The sequence below is a fragment of the Falco naumanni genome, chromosome 3, assembly GCF_017639655.2.
Source record: "Falco naumanni isolate bFalNau1 chromosome 3, bFalNau1.pat, whole genome shotgun sequence".
NCBI lineage: Eukaryota > Metazoa > Chordata > Aves > Falconiformes > Falconidae > Falco > Falco naumanni.
Genome location: NC_054056.1, coordinates 74,289,119 through 74,309,439, shown reverse-complemented (window position 1 = coordinate 74,309,439; position 20,321 = coordinate 74,289,119). Strand labels below are relative to the sequence as shown.

General features: G+C 42.4%; 1 protein-coding gene across 2 annotated transcripts in view; it reads right to left on the bottom strand.

The window, feature by feature from the left end:
* The window catches only part of TGS1 (trimethylguanosine synthase 1), a 29,060-nt gene extending 15,525 nt beyond the window's left edge, over positions 1–13,535 (bottom strand). The window contains exons 1-9 of one of the 2 annotated variants that reach the window (XM_040586966.1): positions 13,382–13,535; positions 12,274–12,338; positions 10,371–10,543; positions 6,683–7,535; positions 5,191–5,308; positions 4,183–4,269; positions 2,948–3,119; positions 1,170–1,524; positions 65–238 (exon numbers count right to left, since the gene is read on the bottom strand). In XM_040586966.1, the coding sequence (XP_040442900.1) occupies positions 65–238; positions 1,170–1,524; positions 2,948–3,119; positions 4,183–4,269; positions 5,191–5,308; positions 6,683–7,535; positions 10,371–10,543; positions 12,274–12,338; positions 13,382–13,479 (2,095 nt within the window). In that variant the 5' untranslated portion in view covers positions 13,480–13,535. Of the gene's footprint in view, positions 1–64; positions 239–1,169; positions 1,525–2,947; positions 3,120–4,182; positions 4,270–5,190; positions 5,309–6,682; positions 7,536–10,370; positions 10,544–12,273; positions 12,339–12,505; positions 12,793–13,381 lie in introns of those variants that run through there. The other variant, XM_040586967.1, reaches the window with a different exon arrangement.
* Between the last annotated feature and the right edge of the window lie 6,786 nt (positions 13,536–20,321).

Sequence of the window (20,321 nt, the reverse complement as noted above, 5' to 3'; positions counted from 1 at the left end):
GAGAAGGGCCACAGGTTAAATGCATCTTACACGAACAAGTCGGCACACTTTGTACTCAACACACCTCTGTCTAGTTTAATTCCCTCATCAAACCGAGAGAACAGCCGGTAGCGCTGTGCCCAGTACTTGGCCAGATCCAGATCAGCAGCAATCTCAGCAGGTATAGCTCCCAGTGAAATTTTATTCCTCCTTCTCCTTCTTTTCCCCTTCTTCTTTGTCACAATTTTTTCATCTACAGCTGGAAGACACTACAAAAGTTAACAATCACTGTTCTTGTAGGCTAAGAATGTAATCGGTAGGTAGGGGAGAATTAAGATGCAAGATGCTCATGTTTAACAACACAGCTGTCCTGGTTTAACCATGACAACTGCTACATGTCCTTTATTACTGTTTGCAGATTATGCAGATTAGCGGTTTAAGTTGAAAAAGAGCATCCTATATTTCAAAGGAATAGTGTTACCTAACAGGTATTAGTTACAGTCCCCAAAACCACAACACTCCACCCATTATTTAAGAGCCTTAACAGGACAGCCATCATTTTCAACTGATGGCAATAAAGTCTATATAATAAACAAACAAGTGGATCAGAGACCAATTTAATGCTTTTATACAAATAAGGAGTAAGAACCAATATAGACAAGAGCTTTCAATAGAAATCTAACGTAACTGAGTTACTGTAGGAAGGATTAAACCATATGTAGAAATCCAAGTAATCCTCTTTTCCTTTGTTTACAGTGTCGAATAGAAAAGTTCATCGTACAGATATTTTTTTTCTCCCAGAAAATAATTTTAACAACACAGGCTCCCCAAAGCTCAGCAATGTGCATTGAGAACCCAAAGCCTGACGGTCTATGCACCTACCCGAAGTTAATCACCCTCATCCTCACAGGGGAAAAAAAGATGTGAACTGGAGACCTGTTAGATCACGTCTAGGATCAACAATGACCGTTTATAAATAAATACCGCCAATATTAAAGACAAGACCTAGGATTTTGGAGCCCCAGGAATAAGCTACTTCCACTAGCACAGCTCTCAACTGGCCTCATCACCCCTTGGACCTAACGAGTCTCTTTGACTAAACATAATAAATACCACACAGTGCTGTAATTTGGGAAATCAGTGTTAAGCCCACTGTCAATTCATTTCCAGTTTGTAGGAAACTGACGTACCTTGGCTGACATCCTCTGTCTCTACCCGGAGATAATCAGGAATATCCAGAGAGACGAGCTGCCGCCCTGAGCCACGCTCCTGCCTCCCTGCACCCTGGCCATCAGAGCCACTCGCTGCCGTGTCCTGCACTTCCTCCTCGAGGTTACTCCCTCCAGGTTCTGTCAAGGCCACACTGGACAACAGTGGCTTTTGGTTTTGAGCATTCAGTGTCACAGTCTGTGCCACAGTAACGCTTTCCTGATCCTCTGAGTCGCTGCTCGTGGACAATGCCTCCTCCACCACATCCTGAGGGAAGGCTGTCTGGGATGTGGCTTCCTCCCCAGGTTTATTAACCCGCTTTAGGAACTCTTCCACCTACAATTGTCAAATATCACAGATGATTAGAGTTGTTACCCCAAGCTATCAAGAGCACAGTTTAAAAGCCTTACAAGTTCAAAAGCACCTGCCATGCATGCACTCTCTACCACACATGTTTTGAAATATCCAGAGTCAAAACATTCAGGAAGTCATTAACTGTGCTCCTTTTACAACATTTGGAAACAAGTTGTCATTGGAAACTACATACCAGCTAGCTGCAAAACAGAAAGTCTACAAAACTGACCGATAAATACAGTAAATCATTCTCAAGTAACATCTGAACTACAAATAGACCTGCCAAAGCACAGATGATCAGGACTATTACTTTTTAATTAACCATCTTTCCTCCGACTTGCATTCAGAGAACCTGTACTCTGCCTTTCAGGTTAGCATAAGCAGGTAAAATTGCCTTCATTCATTAGTTGCCTCATCTTTAAGATGTACCGAACGGTGAATGTGCTAAAGGGTTCTGCTGCACAGTAGAGGGCTCAACATTATATCCTAACCAACACGCAGACACTAGTCCAAACCCTTCAAAGGCATGTGCAGATGCTCACTTCTGCGTTCGAGCTCCTCTAAGCGGCACTAAGCCTGAAGCAGTTCCTTACCAGAAAGTCTGAGAAAATGTGTACATTTTTTTCTTCACATTATTAAAGTTGCCCTTGAACTATACTAGCCTCGGGTACAAGATGGCAATGGTCAAGCCTCTGATCAAAAATTACAGCAAAGGAACTGGAGTTCAACACAGTATGTGCTGTCACCACCAAAAAACAGTGTTCTGCACTTGGGTGTTAGGGAATGCCAAGCATCCCAGAAGGTAAAGTAATGTTGAAAACCTGAGGCAACAGATTTTAAAGAGCCTCAAATAAAGAAAAATATACAGTGAACAAGTTTTTCTAGCCATTCCTAATTTCTGAGTTAAAAAAAAGCATGAAGTTGTAACTCAAAAGAGGCAGAGGTGTAAGCAAAAGTGTTGATACAAATTACTAAGAACATGGAGTTCCATGAAATACACCGACCTATACAAACATTTTTCTCTCACTGCTGAAATGCCAGCACTAACAAATGCCCTCACACACACTTTAAATAATCAGAGATGCTTTTAGTAACTATAGCAGCCTACACAGCTCTAAAGGAATGATGCACCCAGGTGTTGGGAATGGCCTGCACATAACTTTGCCATTGAGCTCACACATTCCTCTTGATAAGACTGGCAAAAGACCACCAATGCCTTTCCGAATCAACCCCAACCTAACCACTCTCCACCTAAGCAGGGGAAAAATCAAACCAAAACAGAACTGACACTTAAAAAATGCCACCTAGTCTGAGCAATTAATTTTTTTTTCATTTTCATAATTCAACCACAGTTAAGGGAGTAGATAAATCTATGAATTACAGCAACACTAACAATTAACCCTACCTTCTTCAAAGTTTTATTTTTTTTGCAAGATCTTCCAGATTCCTCTGTAAAGAAGATGTGTGTGTTTTTGCTCTTCCTTGGTTTGCGCATATCTAAGAATTTGGACTTGAGTTTTGCTCTTTTCTCCAAGTACTGCACACTTCGGTGGGTGAAATCTGGCATTCCGCCATACCTGAAATTAAAAAAAAAACACCAAAAAATAACAAAAACGGGACTTAGTTGGTTAATTTCTAATCTGGAAGCTTTAATATGAATGTAGATGTCTACAGAAAATGGTGTAGTCTAAATTATTTCTTTATGAGATACTTGCTCCACTCTTAAAATATGTCACTGGATGTAGTTGCAAAACAATGTACCTTTATGAAAACTTTTAAATATTTTTATCTGAAAATGTTTACCCAAATTGGTTTTAGATGTTTTAATTTTTTCCTGACAGGTGTGTAACTTTAGATGGAAAGAATTTCCCAGACCAACCTGAATAACAGAAAATGAAAAAATATACTGATTAATAGAATGAAACATCTTTTTGGTGGCTGTAAAGAACCTCCAAGAGAGCTGCTACTTTTGCCTCCTGGCAAATGCAATTTCAAAAAAAAAGGAAATATGGGCAATTCATTTAAGTAATTTTGATAAAGTAGAACAGATATTGTCAACTACAAAGCACACTCCTTTTTGAAACATATATATATTGAACAACTTGCATCTTGCAGAAACACTAGACCTAAACTACAGTCCACCACTGCCCTATGATGTTACTTCTACAGCACTGACCACCGTATCTTTCGGTCACACCACCAAAAATGAAATTTCACCGGTCAGCACCCTGGCTACACCTTATTACAATAGCAACCAGTACAAAGCAACCTCATTCCAGTATGAAACGGCTGTAAATTATGATCTAAGCTCACAAGACTCTAAAATCAGAGGACCATTCATTGTCAGAGCCTTTAAGCTCTAATTTAAATAGCTGCTGGCCATTTAACATTTACACAACTGCAAGTACCTCATGAGTTACACTCCTGTTTCAAAACACTTTTCTTGTTCTTTAATTGGTCTCTGTAACTTTGCATTTCTCTCTTTAGCCAAAGGACTGCAGTTTTATTAAGAGCACAACCAACTTTGGGAATTGTCTCCAAAGGTTTAACGAAATGGGAATGGAGATAAGGAGTCTGTTTCTATATAACAAGACAGCTGACTTGCTATGAAGAAAACCAAAGTTCCTCATAAGCAATTACTTTTGTCCTGTGCCACACTTTAAACCCAAAACAGAGCAGGCTTCCTCAGGATCTTCCACGGGGTTCTCATCCACATCCAATTCATGGCTAGAAAAAAACCCAGATAACAAAATTACTGTAAAAAATACTCTTATTTTACAGACAAACCGCTAAGAAACTCTCTTATCAAAAACATTTAAATGTGGGCTTCAGTAGGTCCTTCCACATGCTGCTGAAACCAAGCAAGACAGGTAACACTACTCTATTCATATCCATCAGCACATGTTTTTTTTTTCTTACCCAATTCTAGGGACATATGTCCTTGTGTCGGGGTTAAAATATCCTAACTATTCTGAATGACCTCTTAAAATATTTAATATCAAGCCCTACCATGGAACTGATGAAGACAGTGTTTGTTCACCCTATTTCCAGATTACCATCATAATCTATTATGCTATCTATATTATTATCTATTATTAACGCTATAGCAACAGCAAAATATTAGAACAAAACCAAAGCTACATGATTAGCAGGTAATACATCCATTTGTCCCTTCATCTTTGAGTTTGTAAATTTATTAGAGGAAGAGCCATCTCATCATGTTTGAGGCTATAAATTTTTAGAGAAGAAAAAGACTGTGACAAGGCAGGGATTAGTTATTGTACAATTGCCATAGCACTGAGCACTTTACTGCCAGCATAATTCAGTTAAACAAAGCAAAATATTGTTCTTGTATTGTCTACGCTAATTAGACCTACATAAGCAATTTAACAATCTTGTATACTTCGGTGGCACAAGAACAGTACTGTCACCTTGCACAGTCATTAAGGCCATACATTGTTTTCATAAAGCAACAGAAAAAAAGAAATATCCACTGCTTGTTGCTAGGTAAAGTGATAAGCAGTGATGGAAGACTGTAGTTTTCTACTGAAGTTTTAACTCACAGTCTCGATCAAACAAACTATAAATCACGAAGCTTCTGGACCTGGGCTTCTTGAGAAAAAAGCTCATCTAAATTTCCTGACTTGCCTTCTTTTGACTTTAACGTGTTTGTGTTCAGGAGGCTCTTCATCCTCATCTTCATTTTGGTCGTGAAGCAGCAACTGTTCTTTGTCATTTGAATTCAAGCTACATGACCCCTGTGAACCTAAAAAAAAAAACCAAACCAAGATGGATGAGATCACATTTTCTTTCTGCATAAATTAATTCCTTATCTTCCTGTCCTCAGCAGCTACAGTTAGGTTGTCGTACAAATCTGAATCTGACAGATAAGGCACAAGTGCCAAACGCACGTATCTTTACCTGTCTCTGAGCAACAAGATACCAACACAAGCTTTCAGTATTAGTAACACTGCAGATTTAATAATCTTAATCAGAACCAACCTCAAATTATCTCAGCTCTCCAAGAAAAATAAAATGCCTACAAGGTACAAATTCAAAATGGTTTCTTCCTTGTGCATCAATTTTGTTCCATTTAATTGTCTATGTTAAGATATTCACATACATTTAATAAGAAAGGATTCAAACAGTCTTCTCATTTCTTGTTGGAAAGGAGATTTTCCTGTGACCTGTCCCATTCCAACTCTACTCTAAGATCGAGATGGGACCACACCTGCTTCTTCTCTCCTGAGAAAGTCACTAGCAGCAGACTCAGAGGTTTCCTGCCAACCTGAAGTCTCAAGCTGCTGACACTTAATTCACGTGCTTCATCCCTCCCCTTCAGCAGGGGAAACCATACAACAGTCAGGAAAGACATTACACCGCTGCTTAAAGCAAACACTGGCAGGAAGAACTGGCAGGCAAATGAGATTGCTCTTTCCCTTCTCTGCATGTTGAACTGGTTGGCAAAGACATCTCCAGCCCAGTCCTGTACCTCCCTCACAGCTCTTCCAGTAGTCTATGGCACAGCCACTGGCTTTCACCGTACTACTACGTTACCTGACACTTCCACTTGTTAGCATTAGTTGTGAACATATGAATTTGCGGTTGTGAAGATGACTGCAACCCACTGCTTAATTGATAACTTAATGCTGAAAGACACCTTGCCCACAGTAACACGGTAGTCTCAGAACTGAAGAACTATTATTTTTTTTCTCAAAAATCTGTTCTTAAAACTTATCAGACTCCTGAGAATATCAACCTGAGTTTTCATTCATTTTAGACTATCAGTGAGAAAAGACACATCAGCAGAATGACACAGCTGCAATACCAATACTAAGATAAATAAACAAATATGCACTAACAGTACTCTCTCACCACTTTCTGTAGTACATCTTAAGATTTATGAAGTACATTTTCTATTAAAATCACCTCTGACTGAAGAACACGTTCAATATAGAGGTTAGAGAGGAGAGAGATCATCCAGAGAAGCACAAGGAAGAAAAAGGAGTCGAGTACTCAATCATTCCACAAAACACTTGACTTTTTTTTAAAAAGGCATAATACAGACGTGCCCTCGTTTCTTATACATAACCACCTAGAGAAATTCTGGTAAAATCAGTTTTACCTGATTTTGTATTACCTGACTGGTCAATACTTTTATTTTCACACGATGCACTCCTTTTTCTGGTTCCTCCATCACAGGGCTCCTCCCGGCTCTCACTGTCAGATGAACTACACTCTTGAGGACCTTGGTGAGCTACTGCTGGAGCTGCACAGCTCTGCTCCACTTCCTCCATATTCAGATTTAAATTACAAATCCCAGAGATTATTTCACTGTGGGGCTCAGCGCCCGCAGGGAGTGTTTCCTCACTTGGGGTGTTAGAGGGAGCTGGCTCCAGGCTCAGCACTTCACTGTGTTCAGCCCCTGGGCGAACCAAGTCTGGTTTTCCTGAAAGACCCATCTCCTGGGTAACCCCATTAGCTTCCACGTTGTCACCATGTGAGCAATCAGTAGTCCATCCTTGACTTGTCCAGTACTGAAACTGTTCCCAGTAATACCAGTACAGTTCACTATAATGCTGCTCCCACTCTTCCCTGGTGTCTGGACTATTCCAAGGCTCAGAGGCTGTGGTGGCCTCGGATGATGAGACCTCTTGATGCTTCTCCAGCCAGCTTTGCCAAAGAAGGCTCTCTCCATACTCACTCCAGTACTTCTCCCATTTTTCTTTACATTCACGGGGTAAAGCCTCATTTGCAAGACTTTCTGAACTTTCACAGTTCCCTTCACTTACAACCTGAAGTTTGCTACTCTTCTCATGTTGTTCCATGGCTAGGGCCAGCTCACCAGAAACAGACTGGGTATCACCACCACAAACTCGATCCTGGCATTCCTGCCCCGTTTTATCCTCATGTTTTTGCTTTAACTCTTTTTTCTTCTTGTTTTTCTTTTTCATAAGCCTCATGTTACTTCTCTTTCTATAATTTTCTGTTGCCTAGAATATAATGGAAAAACATATTCAGAAGTCTACAGCGTACATGCAGTCTTTTCTTGTCCTCTCTCCAGCACATTTCCAATTCCGTTGTAACCCTCCCTCTTGCGGCAACCCTGATGTCAGCTTTCTCCCCACAAAAGGTTGTAAGGTTTGTGAGTCTGATAAGGCCCCATTGCATAACCCTGGCTGACATTTCTGAGGAAGCTGTGAGAATGGGCTGTGAGAAAGTCTATAGAAAGACACACACACAAAAAAGTAGAATTACAGACAGAAGGGGGGCTACTCACAAGGATTCAGAAGGAAAAACATCAACATGAAAGACTATAAAATCCTAAAAGGAGGTTGGTCAGGAACTGTGGGGTCACTGGGTTGAGCTTAAAAGTAAAGCAGTATCTCAGTAACATCAAGGACCTGTTTTAGGGGGCTGCAGAGGCTGACCAGATTGTCTGGTATCTGCCTGGCCAGCAAACACTGTTCAGGTGTCTCATTAGGGCAGTGAACATATAATGCTCAGCCTAATAGAATGTTAACTCCTTGCTACCTCTGGGTGCTTTAAACAAAAAAGGATCACTTTATACTTGTAACCTCTGTAAATCCTGCAGCTGGATCTCTGTATGTCTGAAGACACAGACCCAAGAAGGGTGTAGTATTCTTCCTATGCCATGCTGATCTCCAAGTTGGCTAACAGAAACACAAGGAAACAGCCTCCTCTCCAAACAGGTGGCATTTGCCAGTTTGTGCGATACAAAAATTTCACTTGTTACAACAAACTCAGACTGCTACAGCTGTCTAGTGGAACAGAAGACATAAACCTGCTGCTGAAAAGAAAAGAAACGCTGGAGCAACTTGTTGGTTTAATCAAATACAACTCCACTTGTTTCTGTGGGGCTTCCTGTGCTTACAGATATAAACAAGATAAAAACATCCAACAAAAGCAATTTTTTCTATCAGATAAATCCACCATTTTTTTTTTCATAAACTGCCAAATTAAGTTTGGCAGGTAAAAAGGTGGTGGTGGTGAGAGACTACAACTCATGTAGACAAAAGACTGCAGATATACAGCTATTACTCCAAATGTCCCATCAGCTGCAATTCCTAGTTTTGTTGCATTGACAAATGCATAAGGTGGACTATAAAGATGTTAGGTTCAGAGAACTGGCATTAATCTTTCATACACATCCCTCAAAATGTCATGTTCATACACACAGTGCAAAGCACAATGCTCAGTAGTAATCTAGTAAAAACATACATTTTTTTCATTTAGCTTATTTGCAGTATTACTTGTTGTAATGTGTGTAAGCAGTGTGCTTCCCGCCCCCCCCCCCCCCCCCCCCCCAATCCTGAGCTTCATTTCCATAACAATGCTCAATGCTCAAGTGATAACCACCAGTGCCGGTCAGTAGTAACAGATGCATATGATCATGGCAGCTGCATCCTGCTCAAAGTGGATTGGGGGAGACAGATCAACACCATAGCCGAGGGCTAATCTGAACTATGTGCTCACCTAATAGTGCTGCTCAAGGGCCAACTCAAGCCAAGCTTGAAACTAACTTCTGTAGTCATTATGCAAATATGATTGAATCAATTATCTCACTCTGCCATAAATAGTGGACAGTGCAGATCCCACTGAGCTTTCCTGCACAGCAGTGGGCTGCACGACAGGACCTCCCCTTGAGCAGAGATGCCTCTCAAGGTTACTCCTCAGGTCGAGAGATTCCTTGCTGCAATGGGTTCTTGGTAAGCGATTAAGCGCATGCTAAACTTTGAAATCTTAGTTAAGTGGTATAAAGGATCGATTGTGTACATAGAATCCTTTAGATATAAACTGTTGACAAAGTCTGAGTCTAAGTCTGGATCTAGTCACACCTAAACTCCCCTCTAAGAAGAAGTTTAGAACCCACAGGGGTCCTTTCTCAACCTCATGGCTCAATGGGTCTCCCTGACAATTTTGTCTGACCCTGTCCTCTGTGCAGTAAATAATCAAGTGTACATTGCGATCAAATCTTGTTAAACCACTGTCGCATTTACTACCAAACTTTACATTAAACTGCTATTTTATACCAATTAACATATTACTACTTCTCTCTTAGAAGTGAAGGGTGTCATCACTCCATCCGCAACACTACTACATAGCAAGAAAAACTGCATGTATACTTTGGGCTTGAAGCTGGATGCCTGTAAGGTCTATTTACATGCCTTCAATTAAAATAATGTACAAGTTTCTCCGGTTGATTTACAAATCAATCAGGTCAGAACCGTGCACTCTCCACAGAAGTACTCTCTCACTGCCAAGGAGGTCGGTATTCCATAAAGTGGATAATGTGGATATCCCACTGTCTTTTTCTCATATTTTAGTCTTTCTCTAAAGCTCAAGTGCTCCCTACGGGAAGCAGAGCACCTAAGCCTCACTCTTGCCATTTGGGACAGCCTGGCTTTTTCAGTTGCAAAGGGGATCTAAGAAACTAGCTTTTTATATTAGTACCTAAAGCTAAACGGTTAAAGCAGACAGTGTGAACACATGCGCTCAGATTGGAGTGTACTAGTTGTCCTGATGCAGAACATCAATGTGATCACAGCTATTTTAAACTAGCTCTCTTTAGTAGCAAGAGCAGAACAGATATGGAAACATAAAGCACAGCCTGACCCTGTTTAGTCAAACTGGCAGGTGCATTTTAAAAACCACACAGGTATGTTGCTACAAGCACGTGAGGCAGGACATTAAAGACAGCTTGGATACACTTCCATGAACTGCAGTCCCCAAAATAACTGGGTAGACATGCCCCTACATCTGGAAACACAAAGTAAACAGAAAGAGTTAAGTAAATAAAGATTTACCACAAAGTCCCTGTGGGCTGACTGCCCACCAAATTGCAGAGGCAACCCCATGCTCCTCATAAGCTCAGCCTCCGAGTCTAGTTCGACTTCTTCCAGGTCCAGAGCATGATTAGTATCCACCTTCAGTGTCACATTGGGACAACGGTTCTCCTCCTCAGATGCTTGATCTTCCCCTATTAACAAATTCTATTAAGTAAATATAATCTGATTCTGATACCTCAATGCCACAGCATGGCCTACAAAAAAATAGTACAACTGCCTCTTAAGCCTCCTTTCCCATTTAAAATTTTTCTCATTAACACCTCAGTAGGAACCAAAATCTAACTTAAACAGCCAAAACATTGCACTGGGTCTGGCTAGCAGCCTCTGTGGTGCTGTGTTTGAGATTTGTGGCTAAAACAGTGTGGAGATAACACACCAATGTTTTGGCTATTGCTGAGCAGTGCTTGCACAGCCCCACAGCCTTCTCTTTTTAGCATCTGCTCTCCCCAGCACGTAGGCTGGGGTGGCCAAGAGATCAGGAGTGGACACAGCTGTGACTGCTGACCTAAACTGGATGAAGAGATAGTTTGCATCATATGTGATGTGCGGCAATAAGCATTGGGGTAGAGGGTGTGGGTGCTTGGAGTCAACACACTGCAAACATTCACCTCAGTCTTGCAGAGCAAACTGCAAAAACGCCCAGCAAACAACAAAAACATTTGTATCATGGAAAAAAATTCTTTACATAAGTTCTTCTGGCATATATCACAGCAAACTTAAAATACAAGAAACTGCCAGTTTTGTTACAAATCTTTCAAAATCACACTAACAAAGATAATGTGGTTTTACAACAATGTGTGAACTACAGAACCTAATTATCTCAGAAGTAACTGATCAACTATTGAATCACTGCTTGCATATCGTATGTATATAAAATGACAAATACCACTGAGAAAGTAGGAACTGGTTTTTAATGGAAATTCTGAAATACAAAAGCTCTTGATAGTTGATAAAACTGAAGCATTTATGATTTTTTTTTCGTCGGGATATATTTACTGCCAAATTATCACGCAGCACCAAGACCCTTCTGGTTTTAACTGATTACTCTCATCACAATTCAATCATATATGCAGAAAACGACATTTTACATTCTCCTTCACTCCTCTCACATTGCTTCCACCAAACCTGTGCTATCAATTATCAGCTTCCATGGACATTCCTTTCTGTTCAAACTTCTTCCTTTCAAATCAAGCTATTATATGATATGATGCTGCAGCTAGCGAGACAGCAAAGGAAAAGCCAGATACCAAAAGAATTATGTTTAGATAGGTATATGTGGGGAATTTGGGAGAATAGAGCAAAAGAGTGGTGCTGAATTTGCCAGAGCATGCACCATGACCATTCCCAAAATACAGGCATATCAAGGGAGAGACTGACTCTGGTCTTCCTCATATAATTCCTCAGGTACATGCAAATTACAATTTCCCCCATCAGGGCTACTGCTTATTCTCTACTGTCCCTGCTGACTAATCAGCAACAGCTGATGTCCTAGGCCAAGGCAGAGACAGCAGGACAGTGTTTCTCTCAGGCAAACAGCTAGGATCTGCAAGCTCTCTGTTATATAATTAATTTTGAGTTAGTTAAAATTGTGATTTGTGAACTAATCTGCTTTGTGCACCAGGTGGAGATTATATGAGGTGGTAAGTCTGTCAGACAGGAATAACCACTGCGCTTGGTCTGGCACAAACTTCCACATCAAAATTATGGTAACGTGAAAACTGCGCAAGTGCTACGTTATTATTTAAATCTATCGCCATACCAAAAGCACTGAAAAACAATTGAGAAATAGGAACAACTTAGATAAACACACATAACTCACTTTAAGTATGTACATCAAACCGCACAGTACATTTTATCTTACCTGTGCTGTTATTGTCATCTTTGACATAAAATCCTTTTAATCCTAGTTTATATAATTTTCGATCTCTGTAAAAACGAAGACATACATTGATGCAGAAGGTCATCATTAAAACAATTTTTTTTTTTACAGTAAAAACAATCGTTCAGTGGAAAAAACCTCCCCAAGGATGTGTTAGAATCCCCATGGCTGAGGGTTTCAAGATGCAACTGGACGGGGTGATGGACAAGCTCACCTGGGCCCCCCTTCCCTGGGAAGGCTGGACCAGACCATCTTTCGAGACACCTTCCCATCTGGGCTGCCCTGTGACTCCCAACACACAAAACAAAGAAAAATATGTAAAAGGCAACACTTTAAAGCCTGCTGGGAAAGTCTACCCGAGAGCTGTTCAGAAAATGCTGTTGCTGCATAGAATACCCTGGAATTGAAATTTTAGGCCCTCAAAAGATTCCGTTTAAGTGGAACTTAATGTCTCTCGTCCACAACTGCAATTACTTCAGCCATCAGCCGACGCTGGAGGAACATCACCTCCGCTAAACACTGACTGTATTTAACCGCAAAATTGGCCACGACCTCCTCCCCGCAGTCACCCACCTGCCACAGCCCGTGACAGGCACCAGCCCCCGCTAGCAGAGCTGTTCCGCCCGGCGCGGGGAGGCTCCGGGGCCCGCCGCTCGCCTCGGGGGGAGCGACGGGGGGGCAGCCCGGCCGCCCCGTCTCGGGGAGAAGGGGTCGGGGGGGAGCCCGGCCGCCGGGGGGGACGAGCGGTTTGGGGAGCGGCGCCACCGCAGCCCGCGCAGCCGCTGCCCCAGCCGGGGGCGACGCAGCGCGGCCCGCGCTCCTGGGGAGGGAGCGGGCTCCGGCCGGCGGCACCGCTGCTGCCGTGCCCGCTCCGGCGAGGGCCCCCCGCGGGACCCGGGTCCCCCTCGCCTACGGCTGGCATCGTTTGGTAAACGCGGCCTACAGGGACCTTTCGTGCGGCCCCCCCCCCCGCCGCTCTGCAGCCGCCACGGCCGCAGCACCTTTACCCGCGCCTCCCTAGCGGAAACCTGCCCCGGCCCCGGGGGACGCGGCCAGGCGGGGCCCGCCCGGCGCCGAGGCCGCTACTCACTCGACGAAGGCGCGGGAGCAGAGGCAAAGGATGCTCTGGGCCGCCCCCGCTCGCAGCAGCAGCTCCGCCACCGGCCGCCCCCACCCGTCCTGCACCATGCCTGCGGGCAGCCCCGCGCCGCGGCACCGACCCGCCGCGCCTTCCGCCGGAACTGCCGTGAGCGCCGAGCCCGCCCCCAGCCCGCCCCGCTACGGCCGGGGGGCGGCCCGAGCCCAGCCGAGCCGCCTCGGGGCGGGGAGCCCGTCGCGGCGGTACCGAAGCCTCCGGTCAAGGAGGAGCCGCTGCAGCCGAGGTGCGGCTCGGCGCTCAGCACGCTGCTTTGCGGGCCGGCGGCCCAGGCTGCCCGGGCCTTTGAGAGCCGGGGGCGGCGGCGCCTGTGCGAGGGCGGCCGTAGTTAGGCCAGCTGTGCTTTCAGCGACTCCCCGTGAGGGGTGTTTGCGTTTTGCTGGTGTTCAGAGTGGGGGGAAGAGTTGCCGGCGACAAAGATCTGGCAAAACCGGGAGTGGGGGACAGGAGTGGGGAAGCCTGACCGGAGCAGAAGTAACAGGAGAGCTGAAAATGCGGAGGGGACGGGGCGGGGGCGGCCCGAGGGGCTCGGGGTGAGCACAGCGCCCAGGGGCCCGGAGGCGGCGGGGCTGGGGCGCAGCACAGGGGCGCAGGGCCTGCGCGCAGATTTTTCCCCAGTGGAGTCCTGCTTCAGGTACCGGATCGGATGTAACCTGGGAAGGCATCGCTGTGGAGTGAGACTGTGAGGTGTGGGGGAGCTGCTCCGGACAGCAGGCGGGCAGGGCAGCGCCGGGCAGGCCGCAAGGTGCCGCCCCGCAGAATGAGATTTTATCCTTGCCTCTGCTACACAGACGTTACCTGATGGTGCACACGGTTTGAGAGATTTCCTGCATAAAAGGATGAGCGATGGACTGTGCAGCTCATAGATTATTCCAAGCTTATCTGTAAAATGCGTGAAATCCAGGTCTCTCTGAAGACTGTTACAAAGCCTTCCTAGACACCCCTGGGACAGGATTTCTCAGAGAATAATTATGAACTTCATGATCTTCTCCTACCTGGTAGCCTGCCTACTGGACACGGGGAGAGTATTAGAAAGAAACGTGTCACACCTGCCTGCCCTGCTTTTAGGCCCTTTGCAAGGTGTTTGCTTTTGACAAGGTGGGGTACTAGGCTTTATGTTAGCTATATTCAATGCATGATGTGCTGCACAGTTCATCCGTTGTGCTGTGTCATTCAGCTTGCATCGGTACATTTTGGGTAACTAGGCTGTACAGCCTCATGAGGATGCAAAATGTTCTCAGGATTTTTAATGTTTCATGTGGGAAGTATGCGAAGGGGAGTTTGGAGGTGGAAGGACTAATTGTTCAGGGAGCACAACTACCATCCAACAACAAATTCCATCCCCTTAAACAAATCTCAGAATTAATTGTATCCTATTCACCATCTTACGTCTGATATAATGGAAAATATTAAATGCCATCATTAGTCAGGACTTGTATATACCTGATGATAATTAAATAGTTCAGAAATACAGGGAAAGAGTACACCACTTCTGGCACTCATATGGGTATAACTGTGCAATTAGGATGCTATATCACCTTCACATTTCAAAACTGAAAATGCAGTAAAATAATAACAAATCTTTTTAACACAAATTGTTTAGCAACAGCCAAATGCTGAGTGTATAAAAGTTGAATTGTGAAATATTTTGAGAATTATTACACTCTTCTTCTTAAGGAACAAAAAACACATTTCAAATGAAAGGCAGAGAATACTTTTGTATAAGAATAAGATGGCTGTTCTTTTATAATATCCAGGCCCAATATCCTGCAGCCCCAGGAGGAGCCACCACCAGGTAAGGCTAGACATGTGGGAATACCTCCTAATACTCTCCCATTCCCTAGCCTTCTGCAGCTGATGGCATATGGTTTCTGCTTGTTCAGTAAGACAGTGGGTTTTTCCTCATGATGCTTGTCCAGTTTCCCCCTGGATCCATCGTCTAGCAGTGAATTGCACAAAATTGCTTACCTTATTGGAAGATTAAGTGAGCAATTGATCCATACTCAGCTAACGTGCTGCTGGATTTTAAAGATGTCGGTCATATTCCTTATAATCTCTCTTTTCCAAACTGACGAGCCCTGGTATGTTCAGTGTTCCTTCTCTAGGGGCCAGTCAATACCTCAGGTCTTCCTCATTACTCTTTTCTAACCTTCTTCTGATTGTACTATTTCATGGACTGCGCTGGCCGGTCTGACCTAGGCAGGGCCGTGCACTTGGAGTGTGAATTTTAGCAGACGTGGTTTTAAAATGTTACACTTCCACTAGCAAAAAGATGCTTGTTACAATGCTTGTTTCAGTTTAGCTTGCGCTGGCAAATAACATGCTTAAGCTGAAGTAAAATAAGCCATCCTTAAAAAATACCCATTGGCAAGATGCTACTGATTTAACATGCCATATGTAATAAAGCTGGTTTAAGTTTGTGCTTGACAAGGAGTCTGTCTTGTACAAAAACAATGGACTGCTTCACATGGAGTCGGTATGGGGTCAATATGTCCTTCCACTGGAACATGAAACGATTTACCTGATCCACACAAAAGAAGCCAAAGCGCCCCGCGGCTCTATTGCCTGCTGCCCAGGCTGCCTGCCCTCCTCTGCCTGCCCTGTCTTTCCTCTGGCAGGTCCTGTTCTGAAACGCTTCCTTCTCCGCTTCCCTCACCTGTTTTCTGCTCCTTGTTCTCACAGACTGTCTTGGGCCTCAGCTTCAAAGCCCTTCTTGGATCTATCTGTTGCTTTTTTTACTATTATTATTTTTTACATGTCTCAGTTGACAGTGAAGACCTCCACCTCCCGGTGATCCTGGCTTTGCTGCTTTTATCTTGGCTTCTCAGAATGTGACCTTGCCTCCCAGCTAACTTGAAAGCTCTTCATCATTTCCTTCTTTTCAAATCCCTTTCCAAGGCTAAATTCCATGACAGATAGTGACCAAGGAACATCAGGTTGAGGGATGCTGAAAATAGCATCCTTAGCTGTTAAAAATAAACCAAAAGCAAATATATGCAGTGTGTCTAAAACAGAAGATACTCTTACAGTAACTCTTACCTGCTCATGTAATTCTGAGCTCCAGCTTTACATGCACATCTCCCTTACCATGTATGGGAAGTGCTGGAGAAATAAAGCAAATGTTTCTGAGTCAAGCTGGGGTTTATTAGATATTTATATAAGAACTTATAAAAAAAGAACCTTTATTGTTTTCTCAGAGGAAATTATTGGATTATATCTATATCTCTGAATATAATAAAAACCCAAGTTGTTTATAAATGCCTTGGTTTATAAACAGATGATAAGGTTAAGAACGATATTTAAACAATAAAATTTTCTCAGTAACATATTAAAAAAAGACAAGTAATTACATCTTTCTGTAGTGGATGAGCTGAGAGAAATATTTGAGAGTGTTTAACTCAATGTACTGTATTCTTACTTAGCAGGAGGGAATATGTAAGACCTGAATGCCATACATGAGAATCTCTAATCTCTGCAATTAGTATATTGGAAGAACTGACTCAGCTGAAGTATCTGCGTGACTTTCTGCAATGTGTGCCCTGGTTCTGGCTGATCCAAATGCCAGTTATAATGCTCTTTGTACCTGAGGTTTTTCTGCCTGGTGTTTTGTACCCTTTCAGTCTTTTGCTTCACATTTGCAAGATAAAGGCTGGCTTAAAGGGATATAGTTCCAATGAACTGTGGGACAGGAGGCAACAAGTGATGACGTATTTGTGGAACTCCTGTGGAAAATTACAGCATGGTAAGTGAGGTTTTTTGCTTTTATCTTGAAAATAGTCTCAAAGAGGAGGAAAAATGTTACTCCTTCAGTTGCAGATGTACACAGGATGTACAATTGGCTTAAACTTCAGAGACCCTCCAGTCCTCTAAAAAGGTACTTGATAATGTATAAATGAACAGATACTCAAGTACTATTCATGACTTGCAGAGCTAAAGATCTCTCAGTGTTATCTCCTTTTCATTATTTTTTTTTTAAATGATGAGTAAACTAAGCAAATCATAAGGTCAAGGTAGTTTGACATGATTTTGTGACCATCTGTGAGGGAAGATTGTTTTTTCCTGTGCTAGAGTCCCCTTTGGCACTTAGATATGAGTGCTCTGGCACATGAGAAAGTAATTTTATGTAGCAACATACGTGGCAATATATAATAAAACTATTATAGTCCCCAAAATCTTGCATTTCTAATTAGTGTTCAGCACATAACAGTTTTTTGCTTTTATTTTGAAACATTATATGAACCCATCCTGGTTAAATTCAGTGTTTTCTTTAAATGGTTGATGAGCCAAACAAATGTTTAAAAGGACACAAAGCAAACATGGTATCCAGGCATGTTATTTAGGTCTTTTACTTACTACATAGTGCATTTTTTATCCACTAATTGCCTTCTTAAAGACACCTTAAGTCTCAGCCTTCTGGTAATAGGCAGAATCCTCTAATTGTGCTATAGCTCTACTCAGATTGTGTCATTAGACAAACCTGTAGGAGATGCAGGTTCCCGTAATCATTGTGGTTGCCTTAGCTGTTAGGGATTGTTCGGCATTTGCAATTACAGTGAAACAATAACACTGTTAAACAGTAATTACTTCTCTTTCACAGAAACAAAACAAAATTGTTTAAGAGAAAAGTCTATTGGAAAACAAGAAATAAAAGGGTGCTTTGGGCACAGCTCTGTGTCCTTTGATTCCAGGACAGAACATGCATTTTAATTGCTCTTATTTTTATACAGTGAAGGGCTGTGGTTTTTTTTTTCTTGTTGGGTTGGTTTGGTCTGTGGGTTTTTTCATCTGTTTGTGTACGGGTGGTTGGGTGGGTGGTTGTTTTTTTTGGTGGTGGTGTGTCTTTTCTGTTTCTTTTTCTGTATAAATCAGGCCAAATAAGCACATGTGACATTTCACCAGAATGAAGAAATTGCCACAGAATAGGTAACTGGTTTGTTGCAGCACTGGGGAGTCCCATCAGTTATTGCTGGTATCTTTAATTCCTACATAAAGAATCTCCTAGCTGACACATAGAGGCAAAAGCCAGAAAATCTGGAAACATAATGGATACATTTTATAATGTTTGTACCATGGATTTGATCGTCTCTCGTTCCACATGTCTTCAAAGCCCAAATCAATACTGTCAGTGCCTGCTGTCTTCAAAGCACCTTTGAATCCTGTGGGAACCGTAATTAATTGGGGCATACCTGTTTGGCCTTGTCGGTTATCAGACACTGTTAACCTAATACTTCTGTTTCTGGCCATTGTAGTCTTTGGTTTAATTTTTTATATTCCTTTTTCCTTATGGTTGTATATGCAGTTAAATTGTATCCAGTTACATAGGCCTAGATAATGGGCCAAGCCATTTATTTTACAAGTGGCCACTATTCATTTGCACATTTGGAAGTGCTGCTGCTGTAGTTTAAGCCAGAGGAGATCACATCCTAAGACTGTGAACACATTGGGGGCATCTTAACAAATTATTTTTAAGATATGTAGTTTTGATTCTTTTTACCGTAAAGTGTATTTCTCTTTGCATTACGTTAGTTTTTATAAGTGCAGTCTTCTATGACTATTCCCATAAAGAAGTTTTATAGTGCTTTATTACAGATCTGTTTTCCAATGTAGTTCTGAAAAAAATAACTTGGTGTTTCTCTGTTGCGTGTTAATTTTTACTTGCAAGTTTGTGGACTTTTGGCATTGTGTAAGAGTCCTAATCATATACCCTTTCTACTAAACGGTATGTGCATACTGAATTAAAAGATTTTTTTCTCATCTGAAGAGTGGGTAGCAACTTTATGTAAAAGAATGAAAGACTTTTTATGCTTTCAGGCCAAAAAGTGATGTCAAAGACAAATCAAAGGACATGGCCATAGGCAAGAGCTTGTAGAAGCAATTAATTTTTCACCTCAACAGCCACCACTGACCACAAAACAAGATCCTATTGGTTTAAGTAACTGCAGGGTAACAAAACTAATAGCCTCCCAAGAAACAGGGCAGCAAATTAGGAATGCGCCCTTGCCAATTTGCAGTAAAGCAGCTTAATGTTAGTGCTTCCATAATGAAAAGGAGGTCTTCCATACAAGGGTTTTCCCCTGACGCTGAGCTTCTCTGGAACTAATAATTGAACCATATTGCTTCCCAGTTAATATGTGGGGATCCAAAAGGTTTTTCTTTTCAATCTTTTTGCTGAATGGGAAACTTTTATTTCATTCTTCCCTTTTTGCACTCTCTTAGCTCATCAAGTATTTTTAATTTCCTTAGTTATAGCATGTGACTATGAGAAACTGCAGAGTTTGTTCATCTGGGAGGTATTTCCCCAAATTTCAATGGTTTGACTGCAAATAATGCAGAGGAGAGACTACCTACGTAAATATAACTTAGAAATAAGAAATTTCCTTTCTCTATTACAAGCTCATATTAAAGGGTCACCACACATAGAGAGAAGAATGGCACAGGAATGCACCAAACCAGCAACTCTGAGATGAAAAGCAATATAGCTAGAGGATCAAGAAGTGGCTTGTTAGTTTCTAGCAACATTTATACTAGGAAATGAAATAGTCAATCATCTAAGTTAAAGAGCTGTTGTAACTTGAGTGTAATTCTGGGGTATTTAAGTTAATTGCTTACTGGTTTTTTAATAGCATAAAGGATTGTGGCAGGGAAGACTTGCTTGACTCACATGGTTTAACTCAAATCAGGATACAAGTGATTTACTGATTTATTAATGACACATAATTAGTCACCAGTTGGTGAACTTCACATTCTGCATCAATATCAGCAGGCCAACAGAATACAAAACACTTGGAAGATGTTATAAAGCACCTACAAGTTTCTAAACAACCTAACCCCACCTTTTCTAATTCGACAGGAGCATGCTTATGTGCATTCATCC